Raw genomic sequence first — 20,935 nt, forward strand, 5'->3', positions numbered from 1 at the left:
GAGAACAGATAAATGGAATTGTTTAGATAAAAGAGCATTAACAGTTATATCTAATAAAATGGAATTAGCGTTTCAGATAACGAAAAACACATATAACAAACAGTCTTTTTCATGGAACTCAAAATTTGACGCTATAAAACTGTGATAAAGCTGGAAGCACTCTATGCGACAGAAACCCTAAGAGTGTGCAACAAAGGTCAACTACAGAATCTAGAAAAAAAAGGAAAATTATTTAAAAAAATGTTAGGTCCTATATTTCAAAATAATCAGATAAAACTAATTTCAAATAACAAACTTTATAATAAAATTGAAAAACTGCCAGACACAATAAAGAAACAACAAATTGCATTTTCCTACCATTTATTTAGAATGAATAACAGTAGATTGACTAAACAAATTTTTGATTTCTTCCAAAGTAAAAAAAAATACAGGCAAATAGTTCACATAAGTCCAAGAAGACCTAAAAGATCTGAAGAAATTATAAGAGAAAGATAAATTTTAAAGAAAATGTTAAAAGATGAAAATAACAGATTCCAAGAAACATTAAAACACAAGAAAAAAGCTGAACTTTCTGAAGAATAAACAAAAGACATCAGAAAGGTTGTATGAAAACTTCCATTCAACTGTTTCTCATTTTAAATAGATTTTTTTTATTAATTATATTTACACTGAAAATACAGTTTATTTAACGAGCTGTAATTTAAACTAATCAATGCATAATTACTCTTATCTACCTAATAATTGCAAACTTTCCCATAATTTATAATGGTTGTGCTCCTTTGTTAATTATGTTCAGTTGGTTCCCATTACCTTTTTGTTTAACTGTTTAACTTCATGTTATATGTGTATTTAAAAGAAGGAATTTTGACAGTCTGGTGAATTAATAAAAGTTGAAGCGAGTATATTTTTACACAGCAAGAACTGTGATGGACATGTATCTCTAACAATGAATAAGTGGGTTATTTACAGAGAAACAATGAATGTTTCTTGGTAAATAAAACATTTGTCATTATTTCCTTCCTTAGTGCATAATATATAATGGAAGGAACAATGATATTGATATTGTTGTATCTTTGCGGCTCGATCAGGATACTGAGATTGACAATTGAAAATGTCCTCTTAAGAGGATCCCTCCTCAATAGGTTGTAATAAAACAAACATGTGGTTTTTTAATAAATATGAATTTATTTGATTAAAAAAAAATCTGACAACACAGTTGTAATACTTTCCTGGCTTTGGTTAATTATCCTAAAATAGTGGGAAAATAATTACAACTGTAAAAAGTTAACTAAGATTTACTTTCTTTTGGATGATGGACAATTTCTGAGGTTTTATTGTAAAATTATCATTATATGTTTAAATAAACCAAACAAAAATTAAAATTAAAAAAATAGGTATTTTTTTTATTTCTTTTGCTTCCCCATCACCTACAAAGAAAAGTTTTTGGTTTTTCTACATTTACTAAATGGAAAAAACTTTTAAAAAATCCACAAAAACTGTACATACACTAAGAAGTTATGCAAGATTTCTTTTTTAAGGGTGAGGGTGAATTATAATGAAATTTTATTGAAAAAAAAAGTTTATTATTTAAAATTTGAATACTATTTAAACACAACAAATTTTTGAAAAATTAAAAAAAAAACATTATTTTTAAGCTTTTATTGACTCCCCACTCCTAATATTGTCAAAAACTTTTTTTGAGTCGCTTGCACTACTACTATGCCTACAGATATTAAAAAAGATTTGGTTAAAAGATATGCAATAAATAAAAATATAGCTTATGTTTGATTTTTTGAGGGAAATCTGTTTTAAAATGCTAAAGATAACCATGCATGCACATATGTACTGACTTTGATATAAAGTGGGGTAATGTTTTTGTTCCCCCCCCTCTGTAGACACTAATACCAAAGTTTTACCAACAAATTGCCCCATATATACGATTCTCAGTAAAAACTTTTATTAAAAAATCAGATAATCCAGTCAAAAGCTTCAAAGATGCCAAAGCAAGTACATATGTACAAACATTATCCCCAAATTTTTTATCTTTTGGAATTCCTGGGTCATGAAACATCGAGAAATGAAAAAAAATTCAAACCCCATTTTTTGGCTTTTTATCATTCTTTCATTCTTGCAGCAAAGCTCTAGAGCTATAATGCCAGGAAAGTAAAAATACATGACATTTTACTAAAATTCAAAGTAGACAAATACAAACAAATTGTTCATCAACCAACAACTAAGTAATTAATGTTCATTTAAATGCAGCATGGTGGTTTAGATTGATCTCCATGGAGATCATATCACACTTTTTTTTTGATCTCCATCAGTATTCTCAAATGTATATAGAACATTCTTGTTGCAAAAGACTTTGCTAGTGCAAGAATCTGACATAAAAATGTGAGCTCCTTGTTTGATGAAAATAAACATGGAACAATGTATGCAATAATTTTATATCAATACTGCAAATGATCAGATGAATAAATTGTTCTGGATAATAAATATACAGTAAGATAAAACGTTATCACAGAAGAACTGTAAGATTAGCTGGAATATTGTGTGGAAAAGAATTACTTATAAAAACAAATAATTGCAAAATTACTTCTGAAAAATACGTTTATGAAATATGATGAAATAATTCCTCCAAAAAATGTTACATTTTAGAAGCATTCAATTCTGAAGGTTTAATGATACAAATATGAACATCTAAAATGACAAAATTATGAGAATTTTTATCATTAATGAAAATATGTCATTAAATATTGTGAATGTAAAAGATACTACAAGACATTCATTCCACTTTATTACTATAAAACAAAACAATCAACTTCGAAGTTCTGTGGAGGAATTGAAATCAATCATTATAACAGTAAAAACTACCGCTGATGAAGAAAGATGGAAAGCAGTATGGAGAGAGGTAGGGTGAGGAAAAAAGACAAAGAGTGAAGGAATATAATAAAAAATTTAGGACCCAGATAGGAAACAATACTGAACGGTGGTTATTGTGGGACATAACTTCAAACATGGTCTCACAAACTCATAAATCCTTTTATACACCACTGTTTAGATTTTAATTTATGGTATTTGATGCATCGCCATAAGGATGGGTAGAGAGGCGGGGAATACAGGTTATTCTATCAAGGAATGTTGGAATGAAATGTTAGGAGGATGTTTCTCATGACAATATTTTAACGAACTGTAAAGAACATTTGGCTGTATGCTTGTGAAAATAGCGTTCAAATAATTAAGAGGATTGCGGTACAATAGACAAAGGACAAATCATCAAATGATTGAAGAAATAAAACTATGTTCATCAACTAGCTAACAAAAATGTACTTACTAACCTGAAATCAAAAATATTGTGTTTGATATAATCTGATTTTTTTTTTATTACTTATGTAGTCCTAACTCCAAAGTAATTCATGCAGTAAAGGGTTAATTAAAAAAAAAATAATGATGAATTATATTTTTACCTTTTTTTTTTGTTTAATTCACAAGTCATTTAAATCAAATTTCTTGTGTTCCATATGAAAATGTCATGTTATTAGTAGGTTAAAAGTGGGGAGATGCAAATTAATAAAAATAATTGAGTGTAGTGGCATTATAAATGATAAATACTGAGATGTCAGATACATTTACTCACGTCTGTATATGAATCCCCATTTTCCATACTGACAAGTAATTTTGACTTAGTGCACTGTTAAAGGCACCAGCTGGCTGCCTTTAATCCTAACTGCGAACCAACCAGGCCATTGTAGTAGAGTTCATGCCATGTCTAACAGAAAAGACATTCCCAGATAGAAAACTGTGAAAACAAACAAAACAAAGAAAAAATATAATAATTTGGTAGATAACAAAATTGATAAATCATAAATATAATTTGTTTTATTCTCAAAATACCATGTTCATTAAGAAAGTAATTTAATAAACTCTAATTTATTTAAATATACCTTGTATTTTTTTTTGTTAATTTAAGTGAAATTGTGTAAGGTTTGAAGACGTGAAAAACATATTTCATATGTTTTAAAGCATGAAGTCAGTTGCTTTTAAGTAACATTTTCACAATTTAAAAGATTCATTAAAGCTAATTTAATTTAATAGTTAAACAGAGATTACATCATATTACTCAAAAAAAATTTGGGTATTTTATATTAAAAAAAAAATTAAAAAAATGATAAGGGAACAGATGACGATAAATAATAACAAAGACAAGTGCGATTAAGTAATAATCCTTATCAGGGATCCAAAGAACAGGTGCTAATATTACCTAATAAACAATTTCAATAAAAAACCAACAATACTTCAATTCTAACACTGATATTCCAACTATTTAAAATTTGTATTTTATTTTGGTGGCCACTGATATTTTTTCTAACTATTAAAAAAGTACTCTACAATTTTAGGCTATTTTTTATTATGAGTAAATAACAAAGTATTTTATTATTATCACCTAAAAAACATAAAGCAACATAATTTTATAAACAAAACATAAAATATATCTATATAAGTTACCAAAAGCAATGAATGAAAAATATAAAAGAAGATATTTTTCAAGTATGGCAAACATCAAAAAAGAATACCCAATAATGTATAGTTAAAGAAAGAAATCAGTTATCAATAAAAGATCTAATAACACCTTCCTGAATGACCATTTTTATTATTATTAGTGTTCTCTGAATTATTAATTCATCTCTAACTTATACTTACGCTACATATGCTATATTAATATAATTTACTAATCTCATGTTCTGGCAGTTTTATGACAAATTTTATTTTTTTAATAATTAAAAAGTTAGTTTTTCTGACATTTTGCGGTCTTGAACTTGATTTACAAAATTGATATTTATATATTTTATGCAATTTAGGAAACTTTACTTAGTGTGTTTGAACCAATTTGAATATGATTGCTATTGTGTAATGATTATTACAAAATTTTAATTTTGATGACCATTTTGAGGCAAACCCTATGGCCAATTAGTAAAGTAGTTTAGAAAGAAGTCTAAAGGTCTTTTACCAAAAGAAAAAACTAACTTAAAAACTTATTAAAATTCAGATAAAAGACTAACAAATGCAAATAGTTCATTTTTATATCGCCCAAAATGTTACAAATAGTATAGTAGTTTCAATCTCCAAGGCAGTGCTATATAACATAAATACACAACCAACAAAAATGTATCAACCTTTATACAGCAGATACCTAAGTGAGATATTGATCAATTACTATGGACATCAGGCCAACTAGACATGCCCAAAATACAGATCGCACAGGATGTCCTTACTACAGTTTACCTCATACTAATAATTCACACAGTGACACAATATCCCTAATTCAGCTCTTTTTAATACACCATTAATAAATTTATCTCATTTTATTAAACATTTGTTGCCAATTATTTATACTTCTATAAATTGGTTTTTACTTTTTGTTTAGTATACCACATTGAAAGATGTCTGTCTGTAAATGATTGTTTTATGCTTTGACAAATAAAAGAAAGGTGTGTATGGATAAAAAATTAATTATTGAATTTTGTAAAGGAGTAAAGTTATATTTAGGAAAATGGGGAATATTGGTGTTTGAATCTGCATTAATAAGACTGAAAGTTAGTCTGTTTATTAGAAAAATGTCTGAACCTCCAAAATGAATTTGATGAAACTTGCAACATGATTCTATTGTTGATCCTGGTTGGGTTATAAACCATTCAAATTTCAAACTGTGCTCTGAAAACAACAAAGAGAGAGGAAATTTAAAAACATTTACTAGGCTATTTTTTCTCATTCTTGTTATATTTACCTAAATTGTACATGACCTAAATTGTTTATTAATAAATTCTGATCCATCAAAATCTCTGGTTAAAAAAATTGAGGACAGGATGTTTCAAAAATCAAAAACTATTAGCCAAGTTGATTCAGTAATAGAATGCATTCAAATAAAATATTCCTCCTTATTAAATTAGTCGCTTTAAATTAGGTTGTTATGACAAGTATCAGCTTCAGATCAATTTACTGAGAAAAGTTTCATGAATTCAAAGCAATATTTGGCATAACTAAATCTGAAATATGCCTGGGTTGTTTGTGAGAAGAGCAACCAGGACATTTCTTATAATCTGATTTCTCTCATGCTCATTTTTACCTAGCTGCATACCTGGCTTTGCTTGAGCTCACCTCTATCAACATATTGTTATGAATTCATAAAATTTTTCTTGTTAAACTGGGTTGAAGTTGATGTTCAATCATCCGTTTGTGGTGACCGAATCTGCTGATAGATATGCTGTCGTGGCATTCTTGATGCATCTATGCACTAGGGGCGTAGTATAGTTTAGGCTGATTGTGGTAGGCGCGGGGTCTTCTTCTCTGCGAGTTAGGCTTTTGCTTAGTTGTTCCTGAGGGCAACGTGGTAGCGTTAGGTGTCAGCTGTCTTCTTCGGAGGGAAGAAAATACTATCTCTCGTGGCGAATTACCGATGTAGATGTCCCTCGGGGCATCTGCATCGGTGACATCTCACCGTGGCCGGGTTTCAGTTTAAAGGCAAGAAGATGTCCTCTGTTAAAGCCATTACTGGCAAGGAATGGGGGGGTGTAGCGACCTGACACGCTACGAGGCGGGATCTTCTCCCCTCGGGGGGAATTGAGATGACGTTCAATCATACTGAAATCGATCACCTGCAACTTCTTACAATCTGATTTAGTTCATGTTCATTTTCAAACTAGTTGCACACCCTATTTTGCCGGGGTTCTCCTTCATTTTTATCCTAATATTTAACTTTTTTTGTGTTATTTTATAGTTGTACTACTGTTCAAAAATTACTTTCACATTATAATTAAAAAAGACATGAACATATATCAATGCTTTTGAAGTACCCATCACCTTGAAAATCTCCTTACACCTTGAAAAAAAAGGAATTTTTATATTATGTACATAACTGTATCATTTTTAAATGGGATCATTTAGTAATAATAACATATTGGTAGCTAACGTACTCTTAACTCTTTCAACAATAACTGAAGACAATGATTATTTTTCTTTTTTTGTTTGCACTGAAACTGCACTCAATGTTGTTTAACTTTGGCGATGTACTGGGACTGTTCTCATTTAATGCAGCGGAACTGTTTGTATTTGCCTGTTTGTAGAACCCATCAGTTTTCCGAGTGCTACTCCCCAAGATGTTATGAAACCATCGTTTTAAGGCGATATAGTTTACAATGTTATCTAGGTTTTATCATTAACAGATGTGCATCTTAAAATGGTTATTAAACCTAATTAGTATATAATAAAATATGTCAGGTTTGTTGTTTTTATAACATGTTATTTTTGTCGAATTTAATAATTTATTTGTAAATTTCTTATTGCTCAAGCATATTTTTTTGGTACTTATGTATTAACGCCACCGCAGCTGCAGCTTTATTTAAAAACAAACTAGTCAATCAGATTTCGGTGGAAAATGGGCCCATATAGAGTTTAACATAGATTCAAAACAGTCGCTTTATTAATTTTAATAAATGGTTATTTATATTTATTTATTTTATAAATATAATTTAATCAAACTTAACCTACTCTCGCTAACCTTGACTAATTAACAGGAGTGTTTTGATTATTTAAATAATAAATAATTACAATAATTACTGAATTTATTAAATAAATACTCAAAAAATTACGGTGTTAATTAGTCAACGTTAGCGAGCGTAGATTAAGTTTTTTTGAAGTAAAATAAATAACCATTTATTAAAATTAATAAAGAGACTGTTCATTTTCCACCGAAATCCGATTGACTACTTTGTTTTTAAATAAAGCTGTAGCTGCGGTGGCGTTAATACGTAAGTACCTTTTTTTTGTATATACTGAATGATAATTTAATATTTTATAGAAAATATCTTCACATGTGTACCTCTTTTGTATGAGATGACTTTCAGACTCAGCCTTTGCTCTAAAAAGATCTGAAAGAATAATTTCCATGTAAATTTGAAAATAATTTGTTAAAATTTTTAATATGAACTCACTGTGATATACACGAAGCACTAAGTATTATCAAAATAGAAAAGAATCAGTTCTTTAATATAACTGTAAGTCCTTAAAAAGAAACAAGTGAAATCCGGGAAAAGTGTATTTTGTATACAATATTTAAAAAAGTCAGATGATTTCATATTATAAAATTTTGTGTGACTGAATGGTTTATTGTATTTATTCAAGCCAAATTCTTCTTTATTCTGGTTTTGATGTTTCTTTTAGTTTGATCTACATATCTTAAATTGTAATTAATAGCTAAAATTAATTTTAAATTCCCATACTTTCATGGCTTGAGTTTTATCTTTAACATTACCAAAAAAAAGAGACCAATTTTCTAGTCAACTGCAGCCCAAAATTACCTAAAAAAAATTCACAAAATAAGGTTATCAGAGATAAAAGCTATAAAAAATAACCAAAATAAACAGCAATTACATAGTTAGAAAAATTAATTACGTTATCAACAATGATGCAGAAATTTTATTGTTGAATAACCTTTTAAATACATTATGTAACGTTTTATAAAGAATCTTTTTGTTAAAATGTTCCATCACAAGAACATTACCCAGTTAGATTTAGTTAATTAGATTTTATTGATGGAAGTATGTACATTTTTAATTATATCATGTTCATACTACTTTTATATTTCTCTATATTCTATATTCTTTTATTTATATTTTCTAGGTAAACTTTATCTTAAACAACGCTAAAAAAGGATGTGCATCAAGTCACTGTGGGCAAATCTAATTTGAAGATTTCAGTTGCTTGGGTTTTTTATGCTAACTTTACATTTTCAGAAGAATTACTAAACTGATAATTGTAATATTTTTGTTCAACAGTTGTTTTCATTCTTTATTTTTTAAATTGGTAGAAATATTCACATGTGTTTTTTTTTTGCTTTGTTGGATATTCTTAATTAATCTATTTATTTTTCTCATAATTTTTGTATTTACTTTCTTACACACGCACATTATATACTTTTAATGGTTTTTTTAACAGTTTAAATGGTCATTTCAACTGTTTAATAGCTAGTTAATCGTTTAGATAAAATAGTACTTTAAATGCAATTCACAATGCAAAACACAATTCGTGCTTTTTTCTTATTATACTATAGATGTAACAACTTTCAGCAATATAATAAATATAAAACAATACAAAAATATCAAAAGAAGTTAATTTTTCTTAAACAGCACCAAACTCAGGTACAATCATCCCAAAATCTCTTATAATTTAGTTTCTTTCAGCTTCATTTTCAATCCAAACAAAATCCTTTCCAGTTTTCCAAAATACAGCCCACCAGGCTGGTCTAGTGGTTAACTCGCCATTGCAAATCAGCTGATTTTGAAGTTGAGAGTTGTAAGGTTCAAATCCTAGTAAAGACCGTTACTTTTATACAGATTTGAATACTAGATCGTAGATATCAGTGTTCTTTGGTCATTGGGTTTCAATTAATCACACACATCTCAGGATTGGCCTTTTTTTTTAAGTTTGGTGTGCGTGTCGTTTCCTTACTTTTTTTCCTGTTTAGCCTCCGGTAACTACCGTTTAGATAATTCTTCAGAGGATGAATGAGGATGATATGTATGAGTGTAAATGAAGTGTAGTCTTGTACATTCTCAGTTCGACTGTTCCTGAGATGTGTGGTTAATTGAAACCCAACCACCAAAGAAACCGGTATCCACGATCTAGTATTCAAATCCATGTAAAAATAACTGGCTTTACTAGGACTTTACTCTCGACTTCCAAATCACCTGATTTGGGAAGACGCGTTAACCACTAGACCAACCCGGTGGGTTAGGATTGGTCAGCCTGATACTGTGAAAGACTACACTTCATTTATATCATCCTCTGAAGTAATACCTTATGGTGGTTACAGAGGCTAAACAGAAAAAAAGAGTATTCCAAAATATACCAATATTCCAACATAAATGTCTACAATTAAATTTTATTAATGTATTTCACTTATTTTTTACTAAACAAACTTATTTTTCTTTTGTTTATAAAAAAATAAAACAATCATTCACAAAAATGTTCAAATCATACTAACAAAAAGCTTAAGGTGACTGATAACAAAAGTAATAATATACAGCAACAAATGTTAAATAAAGAGCCAATTTATCATATTTTATATTATCATAAGAGTTAAATTCAAGAAGAGTTATTTCAACATTAAATAAATACAAAAAATTTATTTATCATATGTATAAGAAAATACATCAGCAACTGTAGCAAGTCTAACATACATACTCTTAAATGACTTCAAAATTGGTAAATGGAATAAAAAATATTAAATTAAAAAATTGGTTTATTGCATTTTTAAAACGAAACAATTTTACTCATCATATTCAATTGGCAGACATTAAGATTTAACCTTTAACAGCCAGTGCTTGACATGACCCGAATAAAGATGGAGCTCCAAAAAAACACAATATAAGGCAAATAGTACTAAGTTTGCTAGCAAGCAGAGGAATGAGACTTTTTCCTAACTTGATAAAACATAACATTTTTAAAGTTCCTGCAAGGATAATAAAAATACAAATATTATATCGAAATTCCGAATTCAATTAATGAAGGTGAATCATTGAATGAAGGTGAATAAACACCAATAATTTATCGAATTATAGTATAAATACTAAAATCACAAATATAAAATTCATTGTATACAAGCTTTTAATATACCTACGTTGTAACATAATTTCACTTGTTTAAATCAAAAGAACTTTCTAAACACTAATCAAAAAATCAAACCGAATACGCATATTAAGAAATTTATATAATTTTTCACCTTTGAACTAAGTAGAGCGGGAGCAAAATCGGTTTGCACACGTTCAAACGTGCCTTTAATTCCACAACCAAAATAATCATTGCCAGGTTATGAATGAGAATTTAATTTTCAGATATTGAAAAAATAATTCCCAAACAACAATATATTTCCCCTACTACATAGTAGAAGTATAATTTAATTAGAATTGTTATTTTTAAATTCGTTTAGCTTAAATTTTATACATATTTATATTTTGAAATGCGTAAAAAAATATTGTTGATAAGTTTACTACAATGTAGTAACGTATATTTTTGATTTGGTATTTTGTGCATTAATGAATCATTTAAGAACGAAAAATTATGTAAATTATCTCACACAGAGATTGAAATATTTAAATTTATCATATATCTCACCTTCAAAAAAAGTAAATAAAGACTTTGTTATTTAAAATTTCACTTAATCTGAAAAAAATTTAACTTTTAACACACATGTACATTATTAGCCAGCTGATTTACATCATAACAGTTTCTTCTCTGCTGAGCACAAGTTTGAGTTAGTGTGAGGTTAGAGATTGTGAAGACAATAGTTTTTGCAGTTTGTGTTGAGAATGGCAGGTTTGTTATGTTGTAAATAATTATATAAAACATGTGCTATTTATTACAGTAATTTACCATTTCTTTGTTTTTAAATTGGTCTGTTATGAATTATTTAAAAATTTCTGATTTTTCCTTCAGGGATGTGTACGTGATAACTAGTTAGCCAGGCATGGTAGCTTCCTTAACTGATAATAAACGAGGCGTTAAAGTAAATGATAACGTATTTTCTTACGACTTGTCGAAGTAATAAAATACAGATTTTTTAAATGTTTAAAGACCGGTATTCTGATGTATTGAATATGCAGTATTATTTTCATCATAGTTTATTAATAAAGTTGAAAATTTTGCTAAGTATTTGCCCAGCCGATTTTGCGTAATTTAATTTTTCATTAAAATCTAAATATTGGACGGATAAAATGTAGTTTAGAATATTCCTTATGATTTAAAAACAAACTGACGGTATAATTATTAAAGTAAAACCGGTTTTGAGTGTTTGGATAGAGAAGTTTATTCTTTTTTAAGTGGTCGATGAGCCGGTTCATTGACATCAAGCCAAAACCCTTATAATATTAGCATTTAACTGTTACGAGCGTATGTTGTATTGTTCTTAGCTATGATTTACATTTAAGCGAACGTTTTGTCTTTGCATGTGTATGATGTTATTTAAATAAAATTTAGTATTTTTTTAATCATGAAATGAAATGACATCATTTTTTTATTAGATTTAAATGGATTTCTGATTTACTAATAAACTGAGATATTTGTTTTTATATCATGCCAAATGCTGCTAGAGCTATTCCTGCTTAAAATTGTTGCTATTAAGAAACTGAATCAGTGATATTTTAACTTCCCCTTTGATAAACCATCAGATTTACTTGTAGTTGTTAGAATTTGAGTAATTTCATAAGTATGGGGATATAAGGAGGATAAATTGCAGAAGAGATTAAAAAATCAACCAAAATGTCTGAAACACAGGCATTTAATACACAGCAAATGGAGTAATCTGTTTAATATTGGGTAAATTCATTTTACTGTCATGCTTTCCTTATAAAGAGTATTGCAAAATAGGGCCAAGAAAGCAAACTGATTTTCTCTTATAGATTGTTGATAAAATCAGTTTACTTTCTAGTGCAAACTGGTAATCATGCAGTTTAGACCATGAAAATTAGACCTACACATGTTCGTTTTTGCCTTTTCTCACCTTTCATATTTCTCTTTGACTACTTAGAAAATGGTTTTTACAACATTATTTTGTACCCTGAGTATTTTAACTTTACTATAATTATTTGTAGTTTTATTATTATTATTTTTATTACCCACTCTTCCAAAGTAAATACTCCTTTTGCATTAGAATTTTATGTATCCATTAATTCTGTAGAATCTTCAATGTTTGACACTTTTGTAGCCACAGACGTGTGATGAAATGTGGGAAAAAATAATGAATTGCAGAATTCACAAATGTAACATTGGTAAGTTAAACTTAGTGTATACATTTAGGAAAAAACAAATCTTAGCATTACAGCCCAATTTTGTAGAAAACAAAAAAAATATATGAATATAACTAATTTTCACAAATATACCACTATACAAAAGCCTTTTATAAGAAATTGAAAAATGTTAACATGATACAAATATGAGAACTTAAAAATAAAGAAAGTAAGAATTGAAGTAAAACTAAAATTGTAAGAATAGTGTATACCAGAGTGTAAGCTACCCCCAAAAAAAAAAACAAAAATTATTTATTCACACTTGTTAATAGAGTAGTTAAAGAGGTTTTAGTAGAACATTAGAAGCACAGAACGGTTACAAATAAATCTGTAAATTTATCTCAACTTTTGTTATTGACTCTTTTGATAAATTTCAGCATTGACCATATATTGACTGATAAATTAATTTTGAATGGTGATTATTTCTATTGCCCATCCTACACAAGCTACACATAATTTTGCCTCTTATCTTAATGATAATATTTTTCTAATTTATTTAAAAATTATTAATTTATTATTTATTAAATTATTATTCCTTTATTTCTATATAATAGCTATCAACAAAGATAAATAAGAACCATATTTTGAAAACTGATTGGGAAAAGAATTAATAATAATAGTATTATCTTTGATAAAATTGTGTTTATTTTTCTAACACTTCAGAGGGCCTCTTTTAGCTTACCTTATGATAAAGAAATAATCATTTTATGAATAAAAAGAAAAGTACATGGATTACAGAGAATTATAAAAACCTGCTCTACTCTTAATTTTTCTACACAAAAAATGTTTAGGTTTCTATTGACATCCAAAATTATTTGAAAAAATTAAAAGAATTTATTCCAAATCCATTTATAGTGCAAAAATATTATTAATGTTAATTTGTCATGTATAATTCCATTAATAAAAATAAGGCCATTAGGGACAGAAATTAAAAGTGAAAGTGGAATTTCCAGTACAAGTTATAAAAGTAAAAGAACTCCACCTCAATTTTTATAGCAGGTGAATTAAGCAAATTCTTTTCTTGTGTTTCAGAAAACAAGTTAAAACTTGAATTTTAAATATTTAATGTAATAAATATTCACTTTATATTGATGAAAATATATATTCATATATTTTTAAATAATTTTTTGAGGCTATTATTGCTCCCCCCTACAAATTTAGACAATTTATCTTTACTAACAGTAATGTATTTCCTGTTACTCCTGATTTACAGTTATTTTTTCTCTGTTTAAGAAAGGTTCTGTGCTTGATTTACAAAAATACAAACTAGTCTCATTAACATCATGAGCATTTTCCAAATTATTTGAAAAAATTAATAAAGTTTAAATTTTCTTGCAAAACTCCTAAATTAAACTACTTGCTCAATTATTTACCATGTTGTTTATGAATATATTTGTTTAACATATATTGACATAGTATATAATTTTTTTTTGTAATAAATCTTAATTCTGATCAGAACATAACAATATATTATATTAATCATGTCAGTGTTAAGGTAAATACATTTAATTAAATAAATTACTACCAAGTAATTTACAGTTAAGATGGTGGTATTAAATTATTTTGAAGACATATTTATGGTTACATTGAAAGAAATGCAGACAAGTCACGATTTTTTTAATTACTATCATCTAAAAATTCATAAACAGTGTAATATATTTTCCATAAAAGAAAATCTTTTAATTTTACGTCAAAAGAAATTTGTGGTAAGATTTCTCAGATGGTTCACCAATTTATTAAAGATAAAACAGAAGCATTATACGGTTCTTTCTTGTAAGCCAAAGAATTTTATTGAGTTTTAAAAAAAAAGTCATTCTGGTATAATAAAAGCTGGATATTGTTACTAAAATTAAAAGTAAATTCATTTTAGCAAAGACTGCTCATTCAAAAAAATAAACATTAGCTTTTACTGTATTAGTAAAATATAAATAAAGATTTTGGTTTAGTTCTGTACTAATGGGAAAATATAATAATTATGGAATCAGAGGGATATAGCTTACAACTGGTTAAATCATAACCTTATTGAACATAAATAGATTGAATTTTCACTTTACATTAATGGAAACCATAGTAATATAGATTATCATTTCAAAATTTAGAATACAGGATCCCCTAGTGGTCATCCCCATCCTGTTTTTAATACTTATCAATGTTTTTTTTCCAGAATAGCATGCCATTCATATATTACCATTCACATATACTTATGTTGCCCCTAATGTAAAATATCATATTTGATTTAGTTATGACGAAGCTAAGGAAGGAAAATAAATATACTCGTTATAAAAATTATGACAATTTTAGCAGAAATTTACATATTTTAATAATAACTGTAAATAGTTTGCCTTACAATCTAAAAATTGTCAAAATCAATTTATTTCAAATTTGAATTTTCCTTTTATTCTTGTTGATTAGTTTTAATAATTGCTGTTAATTTGATAAATCTGAATTATTTGTTAATTTTAATTATACTATTACATAACAATTAATGCATTTGAAATTATTTTGCGTACCAGTCATTTATTATCTTTACACAGTTACACTATGATTACTTCAAAAATATTATATGGGTTATAATAAGAGTACTTTTCTTTTTATTCATAAATATTTTATTTTATAATGTTGCTTTGATCAAGGTTTTATCATGATTTTCTCTTGATCCTTCCTCCAAATACTATATTTCAATCTGAGTGTCCAATGGAGTAGTAAACCTACTATTTCTGATGTAATCTAAATAATTTACAATTATATTATGATCTCAATACAATATTTATTTATAAATTGAATTATGCTTTTTACATCCTTTTTTTAAAATTGTTTATCAATTTTTATTTTCTAAAGAAGTCTGTTATGATAATTTTTTTTCCTTTTCTCTGGCAAGGTGGCAAATCTCTGCTAATTTTATTATTTCGGTCTATTCTTTATTTTTTATCTTCCTTTGTACTTCATTTATTTCTGTTACATGAACAATATTTCTTGGTCAAAACCTACACTCAGTTTTATTTTCAGTAAATATAAAATATTTAAATATCCATAAATTCATTCGCACATTCAGTTTTGCCTTCAGTTAAGGTTTTCAGTCCTAGTTTTATTCTGATGTATTTCTTTTAATTCTTGAATGTTTTTTTTTTGTCAGCTCTGCTTTGTGATGTTCATTATCAGTAAAAGAATGAAAGAAATGAAACTTTAAAAGAATGTCTAAATAAATTAGAGCTCTTCCAGTTTTATGTATGATTTTGACAACAAAAAAACCATCTTTCTCTTTACACATATTTGATGAATTATGGTGATGAATAATGGCAAATTATGATAGAAGATGAATTAGGGAGAAGTTTTATTATTGTATTGCTATATTTATTTGAAATATAAGATGCCTCTATGAGAAATCCCTACTGCTTATATAATTTATACAGATTATTTTATTTTACTCTTTGTAGTAAATTAAATTGTATTTGCTTTCAAAATATTTCACCCTATTTTTAAATTTCATGTTTGTCTATTAATCTTTTCCTCTTTTTTTTCATTATAAAACATTTGGTATCCTCTGAATTAACATTTTTATTTATTTCATACTATTCTATTATCTTTAAAATATAAATCCCACCTGAGACCTATATTCAGATTCCCTTTTTTTTATGTACTTATTTTTAAGTTAAACATCTTTAACTGAAATTTCTCATTTAACTAAAATTAAAATTTTTTTTTAAGTATTATTTATATAAGTTAAGGAAGTAAAAGGAGGGCCATAAAATTGGGCATATGTAAGATTGACATATTGAAGATGCTTATTTTTTTAAGTTATCTTAAAATAATTTTATAACATAATCATTTTGTGAATAGGATTACATACTTTTAAAGCCCAGTAGAACTTTTACATAATTCTAATCATTAAACAGTTTTTTAAATTTTAGTTTTGCTGAAAAAAAATTCATGGTATTTTGATTTAACTGTGATAACTACTAAACCAGCCATTAGAAAAGGTAACATTTTTGGGTGTACATTTTTTATTCACCAAGGTAGTCATAAAACTGGATTTTAGTATAAATGTTTGAAATAATAAAAGCATTCTTTCATAATATATTAATATTCGAGGTAACATGAAAATATCACAGTATTAGGAACTTTCTGTTAATTTTTATATTCGTGTTGCAAGTGAATTGTAATTAAGATATTAAGATTTATGTATTATTGAAGAATTTTTTAATAACTGATGACCATTTACCGATGAGGTTTTAAATTTTTGCCTTCTCATATTTGGTATGATGTCTAGACAGTTATAGCAGTATATAATTAAATTTTTCTAATTATCAACAAGATTATAAAAACAGCCTATATTGTACAGATATTTGAATATTGATTAGGGCTATAAAGTTTCTCCATATTTGTAATTTTGAACAAGTTGCATTTGTACATGAAATGTCATACCATGGTGAAATCTTTTCACCTAGTTTTTTTTTCTTGAAATAAATTATGTTTTATTTCTGTCTTCAAAAGGTTTTCACTTAAAATGAATGAAGAAAAGTTATTATTTTTACATATTTTATACAAAATTCAGAGGACCGCTGGTAAATTTTGAACTGTCAGTATTCACATTAATGAAGTTCAACATTAATTACCTGTGTAATTCTTGCACCTTGTTCTTACAAGTAAAACTAAGAAAACAGGAAAAATTTAATTTTTATACAAGAACTAAGAACAGTTGTAAGTAAAGTATTCTTAGTTTATTTTTTTTTAAATGTATTGTTCTAGTTTTAATATTACTTAATTCAACATGTAGTAAAAATACATTTCCCTACAAGTAAATGTCTCCACTTATTATTAAACTTACTTGCTAAATTACATAACTTAAAAAAAAAAAAATTAATTAACCAATACCGTTAAATCACTTAGACCTGTTAGATGATGTAACTGTGTTGTAAATCATCATTTACTGTATTAAAATAAAAAAAAATTATTAATTCACTTACATCAAACAATAAAAGTGGTGCAATAATTGTTTTTCTGAAGATTATACTTAAGATTTGTGAAAAAAAACTTTATGATTCTGTTTTTAATTAGTGATTTGAGATCCTCAGTTAAATTCATTTAAAATGAAATTAAAAAATTTGCTTTCACAGAAAGAATAGTACTCTTTTAAGTAGTTCTTAAGATCTAATAATTAGATAAATTTGTATTTCTTGTACACTTATTCTAAGCTTTTTTGTTTATCAAGCCTTTTTTTTACCAAAAATTTATTTTTTACAAATTTTAAACATAAAAATGAACCCAAACTAATAATAATGATTATTATTATTAAAAAAAAAACATTTATTAAACATTTTTGTTATTAAAAAAAACTGTAAGTAATTTAATATTAATATAAAAGTAAAGTAAATTAATTAATTAAAAAAAAGTAAAAGTACTCTGTCTTTCAGCAGTTTGTGTTCAAGGCAAATAGATTTTAATCTGTTCTTTCCTCATTAATGCTCAAAAAATTATTTTGTTTTATTATTATTTATAATCAGTAGACGAATAATTAATACATGTTACTACACTACATTTTAATGAAAAGAAGTAAAGTACACTTGTTAATTCAGATTCATGCTTGGTATTGACGTAACGTTTGCTTTATATATATATATATATATTTTTATTTTTTTTTTCAATATTCTGATAACTAATATGTAAATAAAAAGACTGAAGGTCCATCCATGAAAATTTGGTTTTTACTGAAAACAAATTAAGAAAAATAGAAATTTTTCGGTTATTAATTTCAGAAACAGAAAATTAAAATTTCCTTTTGCAGGAAATTTTTTTTTGTAGACTTGGGAAGAATAGATAACAAACAATACATTTATCAGTTTAATATAGATAAAAATTTAGTTAAATTTCTGCAAGCCAAAGTAAGATTTTTGAAAATTGTTATTAAAAAATGATACTTTTTGACCCCGCAGAGATTCATATAAATACAATTTTTTATGAACTAGAAAGGGTAATTTAATGAGCTCAATTTTTGAAACTGTGTTAAGGCAGTAACATATTATTACTCACCGGGTTGGCCTAATGGTGAAACTCATCACAAATCAGCTGTTTACAAAGTCAAGATTTCTAAGGTTCAAATCCTAGTAAAGGCAGTTACTTTTATACAGATTTGAATACTAGATCGCGGTTACCAGTGTTCTTTGGTAGTTGGGTTTCAATAAACCACACATCTCAGAAATGGTCGACCTGAGACTGTAGAAGACTACACTTTATTTGCATTCATACATATCATCCTCATTCATCCTCTGAAGTAATACCTTAAGGTGGTTCCAAAGGCTAAACAGAAAAAAAAGAGAGTGTACTAACCTATGGATCCACCTGCATGGGATAATTTTGAAAATGTTCAAACCCCAATACTTAATGGATAACAACTGTTAAATGTTAGTTATGTGAATTGTATTACAATAATAATTAAACCATTTTTAAAATATTATTTTTTCACGTAATAATAAATAAATCTGCCATAGCTTTATTAATTTTACCCTACTTTATATTTTTATTTATCTAATTCTGGAGAAAATGAAAGTCGTAGCATATGGGGTGATAATTAGCCAGAAAATGTGTTAGTTTCTCCCAAAATTTAATAATACATAATACTGAGATATATTTCTTCCTTATTTATAGTTACATTGGGCAATATGTTTATGACCCAGAATAAAAGAGAAAATTTGGTCTTGAATGCTTTACAAGAACATTCATACCTGCTTGAACTCATTCTGAAAATTTTCTTGATGTACAAGCCTGTTTGTTCATAGTGATACATTTGAGAAGATAAACTTAATAAAAAAAAATAACACTCCCATTTGTCATGGCACCTCTCCAAACCCAGTGTCTAAGGTGGCCTCACAGTGTACCTTAAGACAGTTAATAACAATTTTAATCTACCTTTTTTTTTATATGATTTTACTACTATTTAATCTTAACATCTATGATTACATACTGTAACCTGGTCTAAAGGCTGATTTGTTATGCCAATTGTTACTGTCAGTTGCTGATATCAAAATGAATAGGTTACAGGAGTAGTTTTCTGTAAGGATTTAGTTGGTAGTCTCCAGTTACCCATGTGTAATTAATTAGTTACCTGTGTATTAATTAGTTACATGTGTAATTAATCATTACCCATGTGTAATTAATTGGTGAATTAATTTGATAAATATTCATTACTAAGTTAATATACTTGCATTAAACAAGCACTCCGCAGAGCTTTTTGTCTAGAGGGGTTATTAATAATTAGAAAAACAATTATTTAACCTGTTATTTTATATATATATTATATATAATGTTTTCAGAAAGATTATCTTAGATCAGTTGTCTTTTTAATGGACTTGGTCCAGCGGTCCACAAGCTTGGGTACTCCTTGTCTAGATGTCTGTGATTGTTTCAAATTGCTGGCTTTAGCTTGTTTTCCAACATTTCAGTGTAACTTAAGCTGTTGATCGTAGTCATCTTTTCAATGAAGTCTTCCAGTATAGGCCATTTTGCCTTTCAAAAAACGGTTGGCATGACCTTTCCTGCCAGTGGCTTTGTCTTGAACTTTTTCTTCGTAGGAGATTCTGGATGTTTCCACTCCATACTGGCATTTAATTCTGGCTCATAGTGATGAACCCACATTTTATAACTGGTGACTATTCTGCTCAAAAATGCTATTATGACTATTCTGCTATTCTATTAATGCTTATGTGACTATTCTGCCCAAAAAAAAACCCTTCCTTGTTGAAGTGATTGAGTAAGTGTTGGCAGATGTCAACACATTTGAGTTTGTGTTGGTTGACTTGGTACCCATCAAGCACACTATGGAAGCCAAGCTTATCGTGGATGATTCGATGGGCAGAACCATCTTTCGAGCTTGTTGAATCTGGTCATGCGTGGATGTCCTGCTCTCTCTTCATGCGTCACACTTATTCAGCCACTTCTAAACTTCTCAATCCATGAAAAAAACTTAAGTGATAAAGCACTGTCTCCATATTGTAATAAAAGTCTACGATGAATTTCAGCCCTTTTCACACTCTCTGAACAGAAGAATTTGATTACTGCTTGTTATTCTTTTCTGGTGCAAACTGCTAGCAGTGTGGACTTGT

At 27.5% G+C, this 20,935-nt stretch overlaps 2 protein-coding genes across 6 annotated transcripts in view; one reads left to right on the forward strand and one right to left on the reverse strand.

Moving 5' to 3' along the window:
• DPCoAC (dephosphocoenzyme A carrier) overlaps positions 1 to 10,869 on the reverse strand; it is a 59,211-nt gene extending 48,342 nt beyond the window's left edge. For 2 of the 3 annotated variants that reach the window (XM_075365847.1, XM_075365844.1), the window contains exons 1-2: positions 10,778 to 10,869; positions 3,638 to 3,799 (exon numbers count right to left, since the gene is read on the reverse strand). In XM_075365847.1, the coding sequence (XP_075221962.1) occupies positions 3,638 to 3,664 (27 nt within the window). In that variant the 5' untranslated portion in view covers positions 3,665 to 3,799; positions 10,778 to 10,869. Of the gene's footprint in view, positions 1 to 3,637; positions 3,800 to 10,675 lie in introns of all 3 variants that reach the window. The other variant, XM_075365845.1, reaches the window with a different exon arrangement.
• A 388-nt stretch (positions 10,870 to 11,257) lies between these two features.
• LOC142324832 (cytoplasmic aconitate hydratase-like) overlaps positions 11,258 to 20,935 on the forward strand; it is a 120,642-nt gene continuing 110,964 nt past the window's right edge. The window contains exons 1-2 of one of the 3 annotated variants that reach the window (XM_075365849.1): positions 11,314 to 11,370; positions 17,331 to 17,537. In XM_075365849.1, coding sequence (XP_075221964.1) covers positions 17,348 to 17,537 — 190 coding nt within the window. In that variant the 5' untranslated portion in view covers positions 11,314 to 11,370; positions 17,331 to 17,347. Of the gene's footprint in view, positions 11,371 to 17,330; positions 17,538 to 20,935 lie in introns of all 3 variants that reach the window. The other 2 variants (XM_075365850.1, XM_075365851.1) reach the window with 2 other exon arrangements.

This window comes from Lycorma delicatula, chromosome 5 (genome assembly GCF_047948215.1).
Source record: "Lycorma delicatula isolate Av1 chromosome 5, ASM4794821v1, whole genome shotgun sequence".
Taxonomy (NCBI): domain Eukaryota; kingdom Metazoa; phylum Arthropoda; class Insecta; order Hemiptera; family Fulgoridae; genus Lycorma; species Lycorma delicatula.